The 18,010-nt window shown below is 55.5% G+C and overlaps 2 protein-coding genes across 8 annotated transcripts in view; one reads left to right on the top strand and one right to left on the bottom strand.

Annotated features, from left to right (window-relative positions):
* EZR (ezrin) overlaps positions 1–10,999 on the top strand; it is a 51,718-nt gene extending 40,719 nt beyond the window's left edge. Inside the window, exons 8-14 of the mRNA XM_086708262.1 lie at positions 875–971; positions 5,841–6,004; positions 6,297–6,427; positions 7,079–7,239; positions 7,590–7,682; positions 9,313–9,564; positions 9,657–10,999. Of these exons, the coding sequence (XP_086564388.1) occupies positions 875–971; positions 5,841–6,004; positions 6,297–6,427; positions 7,079–7,239; positions 7,590–7,682; positions 9,313–9,564; positions 9,657–9,821 (1,063 nt within the window). The 3' untranslated portion in view covers positions 9,822–10,999. The remainder of the gene's footprint in view (positions 1–874; positions 972–5,840; positions 6,005–6,296; positions 6,428–7,078; positions 7,240–7,589; positions 7,683–9,312; positions 9,565–9,656) is intronic.
* Positions 11,000–11,274: 275 nt separating this feature from the next.
* The window catches only part of SYTL3 (synaptotagmin like 3), a 95,149-nt gene continuing 88,413 nt past the window's right edge, over positions 11,275–18,010 (bottom strand). For 5 of the 7 annotated variants that reach the window (XM_086708260.1, XM_086708256.1, XM_086708257.1 and 2 more), the window contains 5 exons: positions 17,035–17,205; positions 15,158–15,263; positions 14,055–14,160; positions 12,939–13,159; positions 11,275–11,604 (listed from right to left, as the gene is read on the bottom strand). In XM_086708260.1, coding sequence (XP_086564386.1) covers positions 11,495–11,604; positions 12,939–13,159; positions 14,055–14,160; positions 15,158–15,263; positions 17,035–17,205 — 714 coding nt within the window. In that variant the 3' untranslated portion in view covers positions 11,275–11,494. The remainder of the gene's footprint in view (positions 11,605–12,938; positions 13,160–14,054; positions 14,161–15,157; positions 15,264–17,034; positions 17,206–18,010) is intronic. The other 2 variants (XM_025925401.2, XM_025925400.2) reach the window with 1 other exon arrangement.

Below are 18,010 nucleotides of genomic sequence, written 5' to 3'. Positions count from 1 at the left end.
AGTTCTGACACATGAAGGGGAAATAGACAACAATAGGTAAGAGTAGGGACTTCAGTACCCCCCTTGCGGCCATGGACAGATGATGCCCACAGAAAATGAGCAAGGCACTCTTGGAGTGGAAGCACACCAGGCACTTTCCTGTTTTCATCAGCAAGCAGCCGCTCTGAGTACAGCATGCCTAGAAAACCTAAGACATGAACTTTGACATCAGAAAGCCTACCTGCCTGGGCTTCAAAGAGCTCAATAAAAACGGAGGAATTGGGAAAACACGAAGAGGTTGATGTAGCACAAGAGACTACAGGTCAAGAAGAGGCAAGGCTGTTGAAGGAGGCTGAGCCGGCCTGAGGGTGTATGTTTGTGGTGTAGAGCAGGGAGCTCTACTGGCCAGGTGGGCTGTGGGACGGGTGTTGAGGGCCTGGGTGTGAATCAGGAGCTCGATCAGGCCTCTTGGATGCTAAGTCGAGGCCCCTGGATTCCATCCTATGGAAACAGGATTCCTGTGTTGGCAGTTTAGAGGAGAATGGATTGACTACAAGGGAAATGAATCAGACCCAGTGACTAGAAGTGGGGTTCTGGGCACAAGGACCCAGTTAGGCTACAGGAGATGGCTGGGCAAGCTGTCACAGGGTGAAAGGGTGCACCGGGTTGGGAATCCGAGTTGACCTGGAGCTTACTGGCTGGGGCGGCCTGGTGCAGGTCTGCTGGAGCCTGGACCTGACCTCACCTAGCACAGGTAGGAACTCCGGTAACAACGTGTGTTATATACTGTGCTTCCTGGGCTTTATACTTTTTCAAATTGAAGCAAAAATTCTAAGAATAGATTTGCAATCCAAATACACATCTAACTATCCCCTTCCCTCTTTTTTAACCTCAGGTTGACCCCAAAGATTGGCTTTCCGTGGAGTGAAATCAGGAACATCTCTTTCAATGACAAAAAGTTTGTCATTAAGCCCATCGACAAGAAGGCTCCTGTAAGTTTCTATGAATTCTAGGCGAGGGGTTATGGTTTTCTTATAGCCAACTATGTTTTCCGGGTAACAGTCTGATTTCTCTGGGACAAGGAGCTGGTGATATGCAGGATCCCTTGTGTGGTACAGGGTAAACAAACTGCCAGCAGGTTACACTGAGGGTCAAGGACCCCTTGCATCATGTGACTGACCGCTACAGGAGAGGTGCGCTGGGGCCCAGGTGTCTGTCAAAAGCTAGCTGACTGTGTCCCCTAAGTTTTCAAATGGTCTTCGTTCCTTATGAAGAAAAGGACAGTTCTGAGTCATTGACCAAATGATAAGCATTTCATGAAAGGTTGCATTTCTGGGCTTGTGAAATGTTCGTTTTCCTGTGGAAAACCAACCTGCCTCCAGATGGTGTACCTGGGGTGGGGGCTCTCGTCGGCACCTCCCTGGAAGCCAGTTGGGGCACAAGTCTGAAGGGCCCGAGTTGGCTTTCTGAGCCGTCTTTGCAATTTACCGCGTTACGAAAAGTCACACCTGCATCCAGGGCACCGCGGGTCCTCCTGTCCCCCACCTACATTCTCTTCCGGGACTGTGTCCCTCTGCTTTTCTCCAAGCACCTTCTGCCCCCTCCAGTGCGCCTTATGCAGGTGCCTTCACGTTGGAGCTGATGTGGGAAGTGGGTCCTCGCAGAGATGAGGCTGGTGGGACACTCTTCCTGGGAGGACTTAGCTAGAAAAGGGACTTCATTTCCTGCAGTCTGAAGAACGTAGACTGTTAACTAACAACCGCAAAGACTGGTGTGTGTGGGAAATGCATTCGGTTTTATCGTTGATTCTGCTAACGTGTAAGCTTTCAGCTATTTGGTGAGAAAATTTGAGACGTACATGCCGTAGTGTGACGGAATGAGTGAGGATTTTGTCTTCTAATCAGAAATCTGGTTCTTAAAACTGTCACTTAAAGGATTCTCTCATCCCGTGAGCCTGTTATGATTTTTACAGAACTGTAGATCATAAAGGACTTTGTGTCTTGGTTACAGTGTTGGGCTTAGAGAGGCCAGCATGGGCTGTGGTCCAGGCCAGGGCGTCGGGAGCCTTCCTGGGCCGGGGCCCCGCTGGGCAACAAGTGACCCACGTGGAACAGTGAGCTGCATTATTGTCCAACTGCCCCTCCCCATGTATCAGTTAGTCTGGCATAAGTGAAAAACAGGTCTTGACGCTGTTTGTGAAAGTATTTTCTCCTTTATTGAAAACGTTTCCTGCTGTTTGTAAACTCTTGACCCCCTACTCTGTGGGTAGTTGCTCAGTTATTTACAATTAAAGCAGCATTTAATACCGAGTTGCGAGCTCCATGGTAACAGGCCACGTTAACATGCAGCATCGCAGCCCAAGGGTCACAGTGTCCCCATGTTACCATGGGCCCTGAGGTGGGGCAGTTGAGACAGTGAGAAGACCCTCAAGTCCTTGGGTAGGCTGCCGTCTGCCCATAGGGTGGTGCTCAGTTTTCAGAACTGTTTAAAGAAGTTTGGCAGAAGCAAGAATCCTGGACTGACTACTTAAGGATTAATGTGTGTGTGTGTGTGGGGGGGTGGTGTGTGTGCGTTTCTTAATTCGGCTTAAGTTTAGCTTTTGAAAACCTGAAGAATATTTCCTTTTTTTTTTTTTTTTTAAACTTACTGTCAAATGCTTTCCATACAATACCCAGTGCTCATCCCAGCGGGTGCCCCCCTCAATGCCCACCCCCCACTTTCCCCTCTCCCCCACCCCCCATCAACCCTCAGTTGTCAGTAGTTGAGTCTCTTATGGTTTGCCTCCCTCCCGAATGTTTCCTGATCTTAAAATTCCAAGCAAAGGCTGAATCAGCTGAGCATACTTTTACTATATACTAGTTCTGTGTGGGGCCGCTGATTAAAGAAAAGGCGAGAGAAGCACTGGTTGGTGGCATACTGTGAGCAGGCTCCTGTAGGATTGTGCACACAGCATGGGGTTCCTGTCCTCATGGTCCACGTTCTAGTGCAAGAGACGGATGAAAACAAGTACCGCGCTTTCCGGCGGTGAATTCAACAGTGCGGTTATATTTAGTAACAAATCAGGGTGAGGGGACGGGGGACGGTGTGACTGCTCCAGGTGGTTGGGACTGCCTCACCAAGAAGGCCGACCTTGCCAGGCTCCTGTCGGGGGGGTGGGGAGCAGGGGTTCCAAGTGAGGAGCTGGTTTAAGGGGACGCGTCCCCGTCCCCCTCTGCACCTTGCCAGGGTCGCTCTGCTCCTTTCTGCCTCTGCGGCACTGCCCCACTTCTGGCCCCGTACGCAGGGCCATAGAAAATCCCGTTGGCCCAGGAGACAGACAAGGAAACGCCAGAGGTCCGGGCTGGCTCGCTGGTGTGGCTTGGGATTCCGTTGCTGAGGCTGACTCGTGGAGGGCAGTTTCCGTGGCAGGCTCACAGACGAGCCACTGTAGCCCGTGCTCCCAGCGACCGGGCGTGTCCCTTATAAAAGCTGGCTCTCCTCCTGCCTGCTGGGACATTGCACGGTGGGCTGGGGCACCGAGAGTGCTCGGAGCCTGCGCCCTGCCCGGTCATCCTGCGGGGGCAGAGACCGGCTCTGCCTCCTTCAAAAAGGGCTTTTTGTCCCTGTGGCCTTGTGGAAGAGTGAGGGCTCCGGCAGCTACCTGTTTAACTTTGGAAAACCACCGTTTGCCCGGGAGCAGCTCTGCCCTCAGTGGAGGGCGGCCTCCTGGAGGCTCCCGCAGCTCCTCGCTTCACTTGCGTTTCCATCTCCTTCTCTTGTATCCTTAGGGACTTGGATCCGTTCCCTTGAACTCGCCTCATGCCTCGAGTTTCAGGTTTTAGGACGTCCGTTCTCTCCAGGGTTGGGAAAGTCCGCCCCAGGTCTAGTTGGTGTTGTGGTTTTGCATGAGGAGGCGTGGGCTGGGTACTTGGATTTAGAAATCCTTAAATAAATACTGGTTTCAGTTTTTGTTTTTAACTTGAAGTCGGAAACCAGCCTCCTTCAAAGGCAGCGTAGGAAATTTCCTCTGCTCTCAGGCTGTGTGCAGAGCTTGACTCAGGATCACCTGCCGCCATGATGCTACCGCAGTTTCTGTCCCTTGACGTCTTTGTAAGGAGGAGTTGGTGCTAATCGGAGCTCCTTTGCAACGCTTAGCCACAGCCGACATCTTTTTGGGTGGCATGCCCGCGCGGCCCTAACAGAAGATCGTTTTCTCTTGTGTAACAGAGATAGGTGCGCGGTGAACACACCTGCTTCTCCCAGCTTTGCAGACACTCCCTGGGAAACCCGATGACTTCGTCACAAGTGTGTGGAAGCCCGAGGAGAGCCCCCCACCCCCGGGAACTCCTTGGGCTCTCGGGTTCAACATTACTGTCTTTCCAGCATTTCTGGCACAGATGAAAAAACAGAGAGGCTACATAGGGCTTCGGGGGCGTGTTGCTCAGCTCAGTGGCATGTCCCTTCGGGTTGCAGAAGCTGCTGTGTCTTTGTTTCATCCACCCTTCCCCTGTTCCCCTTCCCCTGGTCAGAATCTGGATGCCAGGAGCCCCGTAGTGAGAAGAGAAAGGGGAAAAAAGCGGAAGCAGACTGGCATTTAAAAACAACTTCTCACCGGAGTTTCTAAACCCTCTCTCCCCTCCCATCCCCTGCATTAATCACAGCAGTAGCTGCAGCTAGGAGGCGAAGTCGCGTGTCCACCCTGTGGCACATCCCAGACTTCTGTGCTCATAGTCCTAACGTTCTTGGATGCTTTGTTTGGTCTGTTCTCTTCAAAAAGGTTCCACTTTCATAAGGCAACCAGCACTCTGTCTGAGCCTCTGTGTACCAGGCAACTCCTGTCCTGCCAGACCCCATTCTGAGTCCTGACAAACAGGATCTGAGTTAATCTTCTCAGCAGTCCAGTTAGATTACTGTCCTCCCCACTGTGCAGCTGACGGTGTTCAGCCTCAGAGGAAATGACTCACTCAAGGCCACAGGCTCAGCCGTGGCAGCGCTGTGTAAACTCCAGCACCTGGTAAATACAGGGTATTAGTTGGGTCCTTGAGACAGAGATGGATGAACACAGGCCTGCTGGCAAGGGAGGTGCCTGTCCAGTGGAAGATGGAGACCAATACAAGTCAGCCGAGGAAAGTGTGGATGACCCCCTCAAGTGCAGGGGGCACGGGAGGGGTCGCAGAGACCGGAGATGATGGCTTCATGCCGTCTCCTGATGTGCCGGTACCCCTGGGCTTATGGGATTGGACAGTACTTCCCAAGTAGCAGAGATGCTTTGAGCAAATCTGCTTGGGGGCACGGAAGTGCAGTTCAGGTGAACAAGGGGTAGGCTGGAGCCGGAGCCAGAAGCCTCCACACACACGTGCCCGGCCACGGCATTTGTACCTGGTCCTGGAGCTCAACAGGCTGGCGTCAGGCGTCCGGTAGTGACCCGATTGACAGCTGGTGGCAGTGTAGGAGGTGACGGTTGAGGCAGGGAGACCAGCCGCACCCCAGGCAAGACTTGGAGATGGTGGCTCTGGGGTTGCTGGGGATGGGTGTTACCTGCAGATCAGGCAGCACGGGAATCGGGGTGCTGGGTTTCCCAAGGCCGTAAGACCCCCTGCCCTAGAGAGGGGCTTCGTAGTCCAGCCAGAGGGGTTTCAGTGCGCGTGTACACCCGCAAAGACCACACACACTTGCTCCCTTTGTTCCGGAGAATCCAAATCCGGTGACACCAGGGACTTTCTGTCTGGCCACTTGTTGTCCCTGGCTTTTCCTTGAAGCCCCATTGTGGCCCCATTTGTCCTTTTGGAAAAGGTTATCCGGAACTTTGTGAAGTCGGGTTTGGAAGAAGACAGCCAGAGGAGGGAGCTCCCCCTGAGGGTCGGCCCTGTTCTGTTCTGTAGGACTTCGTGTTCTATGCCCCCCGCCTGCGAATTAACAAGCGGATCCTGCAGCTGTGCATGGGCAATCACGAGCTGTACATGCGCCGCAGGAAGCCCGACACCATCGAGGTGCAACAGATGAAGGCTCAGGCGCGGGAGGAGAAGCACCAGAAGCAGCTGGAGCGGTGAGCGGGCGGGAGGCCAGCGGGGCGGGGCGGCGTCTGCCTGGGCTCACTGCCCGCGGGACACCCGGGCCCTTCCCCATCGGAGGAGCCGCGGGCACCTCACCTGGCCAACGAGGGTGGAGCTGCCTCGCTGCGGGCCGGGCAGCGGGAGGGCCCCGGGGCGGGAGCGCCGGGGGTCGCTGCTGCCACTGCGGAGTCCCTTCCATTGGAGGGCGGTCCTGGACTGGGCGCTGGTGACATGGCAAGTGCCTGCCAGCTCCTAGCCTTCCCGTGCCCCCCCGCCCCCCAACAGGCAGCAGCTGGAAACCGAGAAGAAGAGGAGAGAAACCGTGGAGAGAGAGAAGGAGCAGATGATGCGGGAGAAGGAGGAGCTGATGCTCAGGCTGCAGGACTTCGAGCAGAAAACCAAGAAGGCAGAGAAAGGTGGGTGTGTGCTGGGCACTTTTGCCGTAGGCCAGCGTCCCCGCGGCGAGGGCCAGGTGGCCGGGCAGTACGCTCACAGCCAGGATGGTCTCCGGTGAACACGGCACCCACAGTAGAGGCTCGCGGACCAGAGCCGATGACGAGGGGTTGGATCGGGTGGTTCTGTACGGTTCTAAGTGCTTTCTGCACATCATCCTTTTAAATTTCCATTCCTCACTCCTTTGGGGTTAGTACTGAGTTACCCCCGTTTTCCTGTTGAGGATGTTAAAGTTTAGCGGGCAAAACAGTTTGCCCAAGGTCACACGGCTAGTGACTGCCCAAACCATGCCACGTGGCCCTGGTCCGTCTTAGAAACTAAAACTTGGGCAGGCGGTGCAGTTTCTGCATTTGTCAGGAGAGCCTGGCCCTGGCCAGGAGGGAGAAACCCTGCGCAGCAGTTTCTCACCACGGTGAGGATGCCGATGTGTGCAGCAGGAACGCGCCCCAGAGTGCTTTTCCCTTCGGTGTCCGTGGAAGCAGAGGCCCCGGTGCAGTGCTTTGTAGCCCGTGGGGTGGTTCCCACCCCGGACCCCATCCTGTGCCTCTGGGCTGGGAATTCGGGGCCCCTGGCCGAAGCCGTCGAGCAGTCCTGGGTCTGTGCCCTCTCTCCAGAACTCTCGGACCAGATTCAGAGAGCCCTGCAGCTGGAGGAGGAGAGGAAGCGTGCACAGGAGGAGGCAGAGCGCCTGGAGGCTGACCGCGTGGCCGCTCTGCGGGCCAAGGAGGAGCTGGAGCGGCAGGCAGCGGATCAGATAAAGAGCCAGGAGCAGCTGGTACGAGCTCCCTGAGTTTCACGAGGCTGAAGCACGGAGAGGCCGCCTCTGGGGATGACACAGTGACACCCGCTGAATCATCCGTCCTTTGTGTCCGTGGCCGGAAAACCACCTGCTCGAGGGCTTTCAGCCTGGTGGGAGAGGCCGTCCCGGTGGGTGGACCTTGGGTGGTTCCACCGTGGTCCTCTGAGCGAGGCCTCGAGGACACAGTGGGCAGCAGCGGCCGGGGAGGAGGCGGGGACGAGGCTGAGTTGCCCACGGGGCCAGTTGCCAAAACGCGTGGCCGTCCGTCGGCAAGAGGGCCCTGGCCACAGGCCCCGCGGTAATCGGAGCTTCGTGCGCCCCGCCAGGCCGCGGAGCTGGCCGAGTACACTGCCAAGATCGCGCTCCTGGAGGAGGCCCGGCGGCGCAAGGAGGACGAGGTGGAGGAGTGGCAGCACAGGGTGAGTGCGGGCGCTCCGGGCTGGGGCTGGCGGCACACGGCCCCCCCCCCCCCCCCCCCCCCCCCCCCCCCCCCCCCCCCGCCGACACCAGCCCCATGTCATGAGCCAGACCCTCCCGGGGGCGGGCTCGGTCTGCCCAGCAAGGAGCCTCGGGTTCACTTCCGCCCACCTTGCCGTGCCCCCGCCCCCCGCCTCAGACCGTTCTGCCCCATCAGGCGCCAGCTTCAGACGCAGCTGTGTGGGTGCCCCTGGCAATGGGCCACCCAAGGCCTCCTGCCTCTCGCGACCCCTAGCGTATGCAGCGTGGCACCATGCAAAGGCCCAGGCTCAAGGTCTCAGGATGCAGGCAAGGGTCTCCACTCTGTTCCTCCCTGTGTGATAGGACAGGGGCCTGACCTCTCCAAGCCTCAGTTTCCTCGTTGCAGATCAGGACTAATAGCCAACCTGTAAGGTTGCTCTGAGGACCAGCCTGCAGAGGGTTGAATGAATTGTAGCTGTAACAGTAAGAACCATGTTCCGCTGCAGTGTCCGGGGAGCCGGTCTCTCCAGCTGGGAGTCCCCCCCCCCCCCCCCACACCCAGCAGAAAAGCATGGTCCCCGGGGGAGCTTTGGATGTGGTTCCGTGTAGACATCTGCTGAGCTGTGACAGCCCCCCACATGGACCTCCCACTGTCCTTCCCTGGTGCCTCCCTCACCATTCGGCCCCCATGCCCCGAATTCAAGTTGCATGCAGATCTCCGGTCTTTAGGTTTTGGAGAAAGCACTCATTATAAGGTATTAAGTGGCAAAAGCTGATTTCAAACTAAGCTCATCTCCAGGGCTGGAGTGGCAGCAAGGTAGGCATGATTATTTGTACCGCCAAGAAGTTGCCGGAAGGTTTAGGGGTAATGGCAGGTAGGAAAGTGCTTGAACACAGTGTAGGCAGGCAGTGAGGAGCTTAATGAAGAGTGGCCACACCAGGAAGGAGAACAAAGCTGCACTCTAAAACACTATAGTGGCTTTTTCTGGTGGCTAGAGGGTTTCTTATGTAGTAAGTTCCCTTTAAGAAACCTATACAATGAACATATTCTAGAATTAGGCACAGAAGAAAAGTATGGGGTTTTAAAAAAAAATTTTTTTTTAATATTAATTTTAAGAGAGAGAATGCAAGTGGGGGAGGGGTAGAGAGAGGGAGACACAGAATCCGAAGCAGGCTCCAGGTTCCGAGCTGTCAGCACAGAGCCCGATGTGGAGCTCAAACTCAATAACCGTGAGATCATGACCTGAGCCAAAGCCGGATGCTCAACCAACTGAGCTACTTAGGCGCCCTAAGAAGCTATGGTTCTTAAAGTCAGACCCCCTGGCATCAGTTTTTTTTGTGCCCTGGGCACGGTTGAGAACTGCTCAGAGGATCTGGAGCCCCAGACTCGGGAAGAGGCCGGTCAGACCCTGCACAGGGACACGTGGTCCCCTCCTCCGCTCCGTGCCGCGTAGGCTCATGCACCCAGCCCGCCAGGGGACGGGGAGGCGAGTGGCGAGACGAGGTGCAGAAGCCTTCGTTGGTTTAAAAAAAAGGGGATTCTTGCAAAGATGGTCTAAACACGTGGTTCCACGTGACAAGTGGTCACCTGTGTCCCGACTACTTTCAAAGGCCAAAGAAGCCCAGGATGACTTGGTGAAGACCAAGGAGGAGCTGCACCTGGTGATGACCGCCCCCCCGCCCCCGCCCCCCCCTGTCTACGAGCCGGTGAGCTACCACGTCCAGGACAGCCTGCAGGACGAGGGCGCAGAGCACACGGGCTACAGCGCCGAGCTCTCGAGCGAGGGCATCTTGGATGACCGCAACGAGGAGAAGCGCATCACCGAGGCCGAGAAGAACGAGCGGGTGCAGCGGCAGCTGATGGTGAGGGCAGCGGGCCGGGGGGCGCCCCTCCTCCTGTCCCCCCCCCCCCCCCCCTCCTGGTCGTGCCTGACCTGTGCTGCTTCACGTTGTAGACCCTGACCAACGAGCTGTCCCAGGCCAGGGACGAGAACAAGAGGACCCACAACGACATCATCCACAACGAGAACATGAGGCAAGGCCGGGACAAGTACAAGACGCTGCGTCAGATCCGGCAGGGCAACACCAAGCAGCGGATCGACGAGTTCGAGGCCATGTGAGGCCAGGACTGGGGTGGGGTGGGGCACAGGGGTGGGGCCTCACATCTGGGCTTTGTGGGGGGATCGCTGGCAGACTCCAGAGCTTGTATTTGTAGTTCTTTAAATCTAGAACCCCCACCCCCATCGAAGTCCAGTTCCTTTAAAATGAGAGTAGTTATGTCAGCGGGAATATTCTGGGGCTGGGATCAGTGGACGCTTCCCTGGTTTATTTTTCCCAATTGTATCATTGTGCCAAACAGGCCTGGTTTCATTATTACTGTTATTGAATCACCTCCTGGTCTTTGCCTACAGCAGGACTGAATTAAGGAAAGATGCCTGTAAAGTCCATGCTGGCATGTGTGATACAAGATTCCCTGTAATTAAAACCACATCGTGGCTTATATTCTGTGCCATACTTTTTTCTGTATTTGAAATTAGCTCAAGTTGATTTTTGATTTCTATGAAGGATCCATCTTTGTATATTTGTTTTTTGAGGGGTGAAAATTATCTTGAAAACCGAGTCTAAAGCACTCACACACAGTGCACACACTGATTTTTCTTCCTCCCCTCCTCCAGTTCAGGATCAACAGGGAGGACACTCCAGTCTTAGATGAACTTTTGTTTTCTTGCTTAACAGAGGGCTACCTTGTTGGACTCACACCAATTAATGATCAGCTGTCGAGAATAGTATTTATATATGTGACAATATGGGTTTGTAACATTAGTTTTACAAAGGGAAAGTTTCATTCTGTATATTTTGTTACCTTTTACAGAATAAAAGAATTACATATTAAAAACCATGCAACCATGGCAGGTGATGTGACGTGAGGGCAGTGATGAGGTTGATTAACTGCTATAATCACATCTGTGAACATGACTTTTCACTCTGCTCTCTGTGCACGTAACGGACTATGCACGGCTCGGTTTTCTGTCCGAGCTTCTTGTTTGAAACCATGCACACATGCTGTTCGGATAGTTCAGGCCCCAGCTATGAAGGGACTCTTCCAACCTGGTCCGGTCTCCGTTCCCACAAGGAGAACCTGTCCTGACCTACCGCTTCCTCGAAAAGTTGTTGAAATGCCAGGTCTCGCCACGGGTGCCCTGTCACGCTCAGCTGTGTCCTTTTCCTTTCCGGGCAAGAGTCCTGTGCAGATGAACCCCGCACCACAGATTGAGAAATAAAAAGATGTGCAAGGCAAGCCGTGGCCATGGGTGTGTACTTGCGTGTCGGGGTGGGAGGGTCCTCGTCGGACTCTGCATCTGAGCGGCGCTGGGGCCGTGCTCTCCAGATCTGCTGCTGCCCCTCGGGTGGACCCTGGCGCTGACCGAGCCGAAACGGGGGTCCCCTCGGCACTCCCCGGGGCAGCCGGATCTGCCTCCGCGAGGGACCTAACACCGGCCAGGGCTCTTAATGTTTCTTTCAAATGCATATGCCGTAAGTTTCACTCTTTGATAAGCACCGGGGGACAGAGGGGAGTGTTGACCATTTATTGAAATCGGACCATTTCCACACCTCAGCACAAAACCAACCCGAGACTCATGTTTATACCATCAGCCGTTGAACATAAATACACGTGGGGGTGTGGAGGAATGTTCTCGCTACAGCTGCAGCCGGCGAGTGTCCACACCCACACGTCCAGCCACCTTCTGGCATGTGGCACTCGAGACTCCCACTGCGGACTGGAACCTTGGCTTCAGTGAAGAATGAGTGTCAGGTCTGTCCACAGATTGGGGCTGGAAAGAACTTTCTGCCATTGAAGCTCTGACTGAGAGCATGAGTCCACACCGTCAGCTGCGTCTTCCTCTGCGAGGACAGTGAGGTGACAAATCAGTAATGGGGGGGTGACGAGACATGCCACCTTCCCAGCCCTTTCCTCGGCTTTATTATTTTTGAGAGCGCGAGTGGGGGGGAGAGAGCCCCAAGCAGGCTCCGTGCTGCCAGCGCAGAGCCCAGCGTGGGGCTCAAACCCACGAACCGTGAGATCGTGACCTGAGCCAAAATCAAGAGCCAGACGCTTTACCGACTGACCCACCCAGGTGCCTCACCTTGGCTTTTTAAAAAGGACAATCGAGGCACCTGGGTGGCTCAGTTAAGCATTCGACTGGCTGTCAGCACAGAGCCCGCTTCAGATTCTCTGTCCCCTTCCCTGCCCCTCCCCCATTCAGGCTCTTACTCTAAAAAGTATTTTAAAAAGCCGAGACAAACCTCTTAAAGCGTTTTCCACCTCAAGACCATATGAAAATGCCAACCACTGGTGAGGAAGGGCAAGACCACCTCTGCCCCGATACGAAACTTGGAACAGAACGCGCTCGGGCCTCCCTTCCTAAATCCTGTGTGGACTTCAGAGCCCAAAGCTGCTTTCTTTCCCATAGTTTGAAAGGAGGGGACGCGTTTGGTGGGTTGGCTCTTCAAGGTGAGTGGACGGTCTTAATACATTACTGTGGCCGTGGATCGAGGGGAGGGGGTGTCCCAGACTGGGAGCCAGGTTTGCAGACAGAAAGGAATCCCGACGGGAAGGGGGTGTGCCTTGAACAATGTTCCTTTCAAAACAGTAATTGAACGACGATTCTGGTTTGTCTTCAGAGGGCCTGGGGCGGGGGTGGGGGGCTCTGGAGATGGGTGCAGGTGTCTCTGGTTGGCACAGTGTTTGAGGGGCACTACTTACTGGTGGGCAGGGGCCAGGGTGTGTGAGCCCTCTGCACCAAGGGCCGCCTCCTCCACAAAGCCAGCAGCACCCCAGCCCAGCAACACTGAGGAGCATCACCCTTTCGTCCCACTCTTCTTGAGCTACTTTGAGTCGCCATTTGTTTGGATTAAGGTATTTTCCCGTAAGAAAATAATCCTTTTATGATGGACACCACAAACAAAAGCCAGTACTGTTCCCAGCCCATTTTGAAGCCTATCATTTTTGTGTCGTTAGCACATCTACATCTGATCTAAATTGTTGAAATGCTTCTCTATTAGAGCTCAGTTGTAGAGTAAGAAGTAGACATGGCCATCTCCTTAATTATGGTGAATTAGGCCATTTCCAAGTCCGTCAAATCACCTGCCATCATGGAAGCACGATTGCCCTTTCAGTGGTAACCACGTAAGACAGTCGCTAAGGATAAGCCGTGCTGCTTAGGCCCAATAAATACCTCGGACGGACTTACTGGAACCAAGCCTGGCTGCCCCCAGCAAGCGGTCGTTCACACCAAAGATGGCCTGGTCCCAGACGGTTAACTCCAGGCTGGACTGCCTCAGCTGAGAAGGGCTTACGCCACTGAACGTGAAGGAGTGCTTCCACTGGGGGCAAGCTTGCTTCTTGATGACTGGGGACTTGAGCTTCAGCTTGTGTTGGTCTGGCAGAGTCAGGCAGCTGCAGGAGAGAGAGAGAGAGAGACCCTGACTCTGCAGTTCCTGTCCTGCCCGGCTTCCGCCCCTGGTGCCCTCCGGAAGGGCCAAATCCACCACAAAAGAAAAATTCCAAGCCGGGAACCAGGATGGGAATCGCAAGATTGGCCATGTGACCTCTTGCTAGGATGTTCCGGATTTAGGGCTAAAGTCTGCTCCAGACGCTAAGGGTAATTGGGATTCCAGGCCACTCGGCCCCTCATCGTAATCCCCCCTCCTCGGTAATGCCTACCACCAGGCAAAGCAGGGCTTTAGACCTGCTACCCAGGGACGGGGACTCCGCACACACATTCTCTCCCCTTAACCCTGTTCTCAGGAAGTAAATGCAGAAGGGCCACATAAGTAGCCCAAGGCCATATGTTATGTGGCAGCCTGAGGATAGGAACTCAGCGCTGTCTTGACACGGTAAGCCCCCATTTTTCCATTATGTCACTGGGGACGAAGCAATTCTGTATAGTAATTAATGGTGGTGCTTTACTTTTAGAGACACCGGCACACCTGTAGTGGATAAGGATGAAATAAACACACTCCACCCTGTTAATCCAGGAGGAGAAGCTAAGCTGGGGAATGCGTGCCGAACGCACTGCTTTTTTCCAAGCTCCGTTTCAGCCAGGAAAGGCTGACTTTCTGATGCAATTATATGAACCAGTAAGATCTGGGTTTGGGGTTAAAACGCAGTGTTCCAGATCTAGCCTCCACACGGCCAAATCCCCTGAGTTCTGGAAATCGGAGTCTTTAACACAGTGTCGGATTTTCCCAGGAAAGCTAAAATACAAATTGAAAATGGCTTGCCCTTTCTGGTGTTTCCTATGTAGCTTCCAGGAATCCGTAAATGATGGTTGATTAAATAGAATACTTACCCCTTAACAAAGGAGTTTAGGGTACCATCTGACCGCACAGGTAAATTCTTGGCTCCCAGCACGACCAGACAAAGCTGACCGTTAGGGGATGGCCCATCTCCCGTCCCTGGAAGGAAAGCAGCATTTGCTGTGAGCCCCACTTCTGCACGTGGCACGTAGCACCCCAAAACCGACAGCAAGAGGACGTTAGAGCCCTGAGGCCCCAAGGGAGCAGACGGGAAGAGGAGGACATCCACTGGGGGAAGGCTCTGCTGGCCTTGTTCACATGCTGTCCCACTGCAAGGCCAGCGTGGCGACAGGGTGGAGGGATCGCCCAAATCCAAGAATGGAAGCTGCAAAGATAGTAAAGAGGGACCCAAGGAGAGGAAGGCTGTAGGGGTTTCGGTCTAGCTGCAGGGGGTGGTTTGGGGGGATGTGGGGGCCCCAAGACCTCTCTTCTAGGGGGTTGGCCTGCTGGTGGCCCTGTGAGCTCTGGCCACAGACCTTCCTCTTCCAGGCAAGTAAGAGGTCACTAAACGCATCATGGGATCACGCGTTCCCTCGTCCCCCTCCACCCTCCTCTCGTCCATAAGCCCCACTTTATTTCACTTAAATCTCCTGTAAGCACCTCAAGCGCCTGCCCTTGATCCCTTATCTTGCTGGGCAATAACTCCCTGCTTGGGAGCCGGTGCGCATTCACGCAGAGCCTTGTAGGCCCCAGCGCCTTGAGATGTGCTCTTGGTTCTCCTAAGGAGCCATACTTCCAACCTACGTGCAGGCGGTCAGGGGAACATTCCCTGTTCCAGACAGGTGGCAGTGGGGTGGTTTGCACCAGGGGACTGTCCAGACCACCAGCCCCCTGGGAGGAAAGCCCCAGGGCTGGTGTCCTCAGAACCTCGCAAAGTGGACATCAAAGGCGTGGTGGCCTCTTTGGCCCCTCACTTCCGTTCCAAGTCATAGGTTCCAAGAACCCACTCCCCAGGCTGAGCTTCCCAGATCCTGGAAAGTCACTGGAGCATTGCAGGCTCAGCGGGTGGCAGAAAAGGAAATCGTCACCCCACCTGTTGCTCTGGAGACAGTGACACGGTGACAGATGAACATTCGTGGGGCTGGAGGCCACCTACCTTCTTGGGCCTCTTTGAGCTTTCTGGGCCCCGCAGGGAAGACCAGTTTGGCCCGGACTGCAAGTTCTCCATTATTTGGAAGAATGCTGTCTTCATGTTTCTCTGTCTGGGGCGAGAGACAGAAGCACAGGCAGGATTCCTCAGCCCCCAGAACTTTCTGGGCTCCTCTAATTATCCCCCTTCCCCACTAGCCTCACCCCTGCAAAGCCTCTGCAGGTTGGGGAGTGCCCTGGGGTGGAGTGGACATGCCCATGGTGGGACTGGTCCTTCCTGCCTTTGTGGGACTCTCCATTCCCACTCCACTGCCCTGAGCACACTCCCCTGCATACCCGGTGGCTTCTCTGGTCTGGAGTGATTTTGCCAGACTACAAGCCAATCCTATCTTTAACCCTGAGGGGCAGAGGAAGGGTCTAGATTCATCCCGCTGCAAGAGGAACAGTTGCCCAGGACAAGGACTCCTAGAAGAGGGTGGGGCCAGCCCCTGTCTACACTGGCCTCTAGGTCTCCTGGCTGCCTCACACGCAGGCAGCTGGCCCTCGGGTGCCTCCACCCTCACTTTCCGGAAACCTGCACTAACGGGGCAGGCCTGTGAGCAGGACCCTCCCAATCCAGCAGGGTGAGCCGGGGTGGGGGGAGGGGTGGCACTATTAGCTGGTATTAGGAGGGACGTCTTTTAGCCTGGCACCTTCTCTTCCCACCAGCCTTGGTGGCGGCTAGTCTTGTCCCTAAGCAAGGGGTCCTAGAGGGAAAAGACAGGCACGGCACCCAAGTACAGGATCCTGGGGGAAAGCACGTCTGGCAGGGAGAACCAAGGAAGCCTTCATGGAGGAGGTGGGATTTCAGCTAAGTCTTAGGCAGACCTTGGACAGGAGAAAGCATTCCAAGCAGACCTCCCAAGTGGATGTCTGCAGACAAACTAGGCTCTGAGAAGGGTGAGCGTAAGGTGCCAGGATGTAGATATCGAGCTGCGCAGAGCAGCACAGAGAGCAGGTGGCTGGAGACCCTTGCGGTCTGACCTGACAAGCCGGGAATCAGAGAGATGGCGAATCAGCCTCCCTGGCTTCTGAGAGGAAACAGCACACAGGACCTGCCCCGGCCTGGTAGAAACTGAGCCTCACTGCCAGACTTTGGGGCAATTGGCACACCTGTAGTCATTTCTTAGATGACAGGGCCCCACGCTCCTCCTCCCCTATGACCTCATCCGTACCCTCTCCCAACCTTGGATCTTGGCACAGAAAGTAAAAAGCAGCTGCCCGGAAAGGTGAACCTTTCTCCCCTGGCTCTCCTCTTACCTGCGTGGCCTGTGAGCAGACCCCTAAATCTATCAGCTCCTCCTCTCCTGGCCTCCCCAGCGCCCCACCCTGAAATCCCTGCTGGTCAGGGCAGCCCTGGCCCTGCCGAGAGCATCTGGCCCAGCTTTTTTCAGCTATTACTGTTCTGGGAGTGCCTGGGTCGGGCATCTAGAAACAATACCTCACAGCCTGCATGACAGGGGGCGGTCTGACTGGTGCAGGCAGTGGACTCTGGCTACGGCAGCAGGGAGCCAAGGGCTCCCCTGCTGAAACCAAGTGATCCCGAATTCAGGGGCAGCATGTGGCCCGCAGGGGAGGCCTCAACCCCGAGACCTGACCCAGGCTGCTGTTTGGGCTACGCTGAGGAAGGGGCTCTTGGGTACTCGGCACAAACCTGAGCAGGTAAAGATCCCTCAGCCCAACCCCACCCCGGAGATCGCAATATGAAGCCCCTCCTCCGTGGGACGTTCCTATCTAAGAGTCACAGCCAAGGTTTCCTGGTAGGTTTTCTCTTCTCCAATCCCTTTGAATGGGTTTCGTTTTCACAGTGGGAGTGGGGTAGCTCAGTCCCAAACCACACATCACCTTGGCCCTCAGCGGATACCAGCAGAAACACTGTGTCGAGCTGTCTTCAAAGTCCCATGTGGCCAGAGGAATGGTCACCTCTCCAAGAAACACCCTCCGGGTGAGCGTGCCCAGGTGCCACACGGAGACCTGCAGCCGCCGGGTCACCAGCTGGGCGAGCTCCACCCGGTACTGTGGAGGCAGAACAGAGGCAGTCAGTCTGGGCCCCCAGCCCACACTGCCCCCCCTCCCCTGGGCCACACGGGCCTTCCTCCCACAGGCTGGAGCCGGGGTCCTGATGGGGTCAGGATGTGCTGAGCAGCTTGGAGCGGGGGTGAGGGGTGTCTCTGCTTCCTCCCCAACTAAGTGGCCTGTGCTCAGCCCCGGGGAGGGGCGGGGGGCTGGGGGGAAGACTGGGTTGCTAAGTCCTCTCTCGCTGTCAGGTTCTCTCCCCAAGGCAAGGATGAAAGTCCCCATCCAGCTCAAGTCGAGATCTGTCCCAGCTTAGGATCTGAACTTGCCTGGCCAGTATTGTCCAAAAATACTGAAAACAAGGTTTTCGGGTTTTGCTGTTGTTGGTTTTTTTAATGTAAAGCATGAGTTTTTAGCATGGGCATTTGCCTAGACGGGCCCATGCCAGCACTCAGGGTCACAGTATTTCTTGACCATCCTCCCCTTGCCCCCGCCTCCCCCCCCCCCCAGAAGCCTCAGCCCAGACGGAGGCCAAGAAAGCTTTGCACCTCCCCTCCAGTGAGGGTGGGCTTCTGCCCCCATGGGGACTAGAGGCCAAAGGCCCTGTGTGAGGGTGCCCTGTGCCCCTTCCCGAAGGCCAGGGACACGGCCAGGCTTCCCAAGAGCCGCTGACTCCACTCAGCCTCTGACAGCCTGTTCCAAGCTTCTTTGTGGGATTTTCTCAATAACAACAAAAGTCGAACTTTACTGAACCCTTGTGTGGCACCAGACTTTTAGCTACATTGCTCCTTACCCCTCAGGAGCA

This window comes from Puma concolor, chromosome B2 (genome assembly GCF_028749965.1).
Source record: "Puma concolor isolate L17-30 chromosome B2, mPumCon1.1.hap2, whole genome shotgun sequence".
Lineage (NCBI taxonomy): Eukaryota > Metazoa > Chordata > Mammalia > Carnivora > Felidae > Puma > Puma concolor.
Note: the sequence above shows the minus strand (reverse complement) of the source record. Positions and strands in the feature narration are given on the sequence as shown.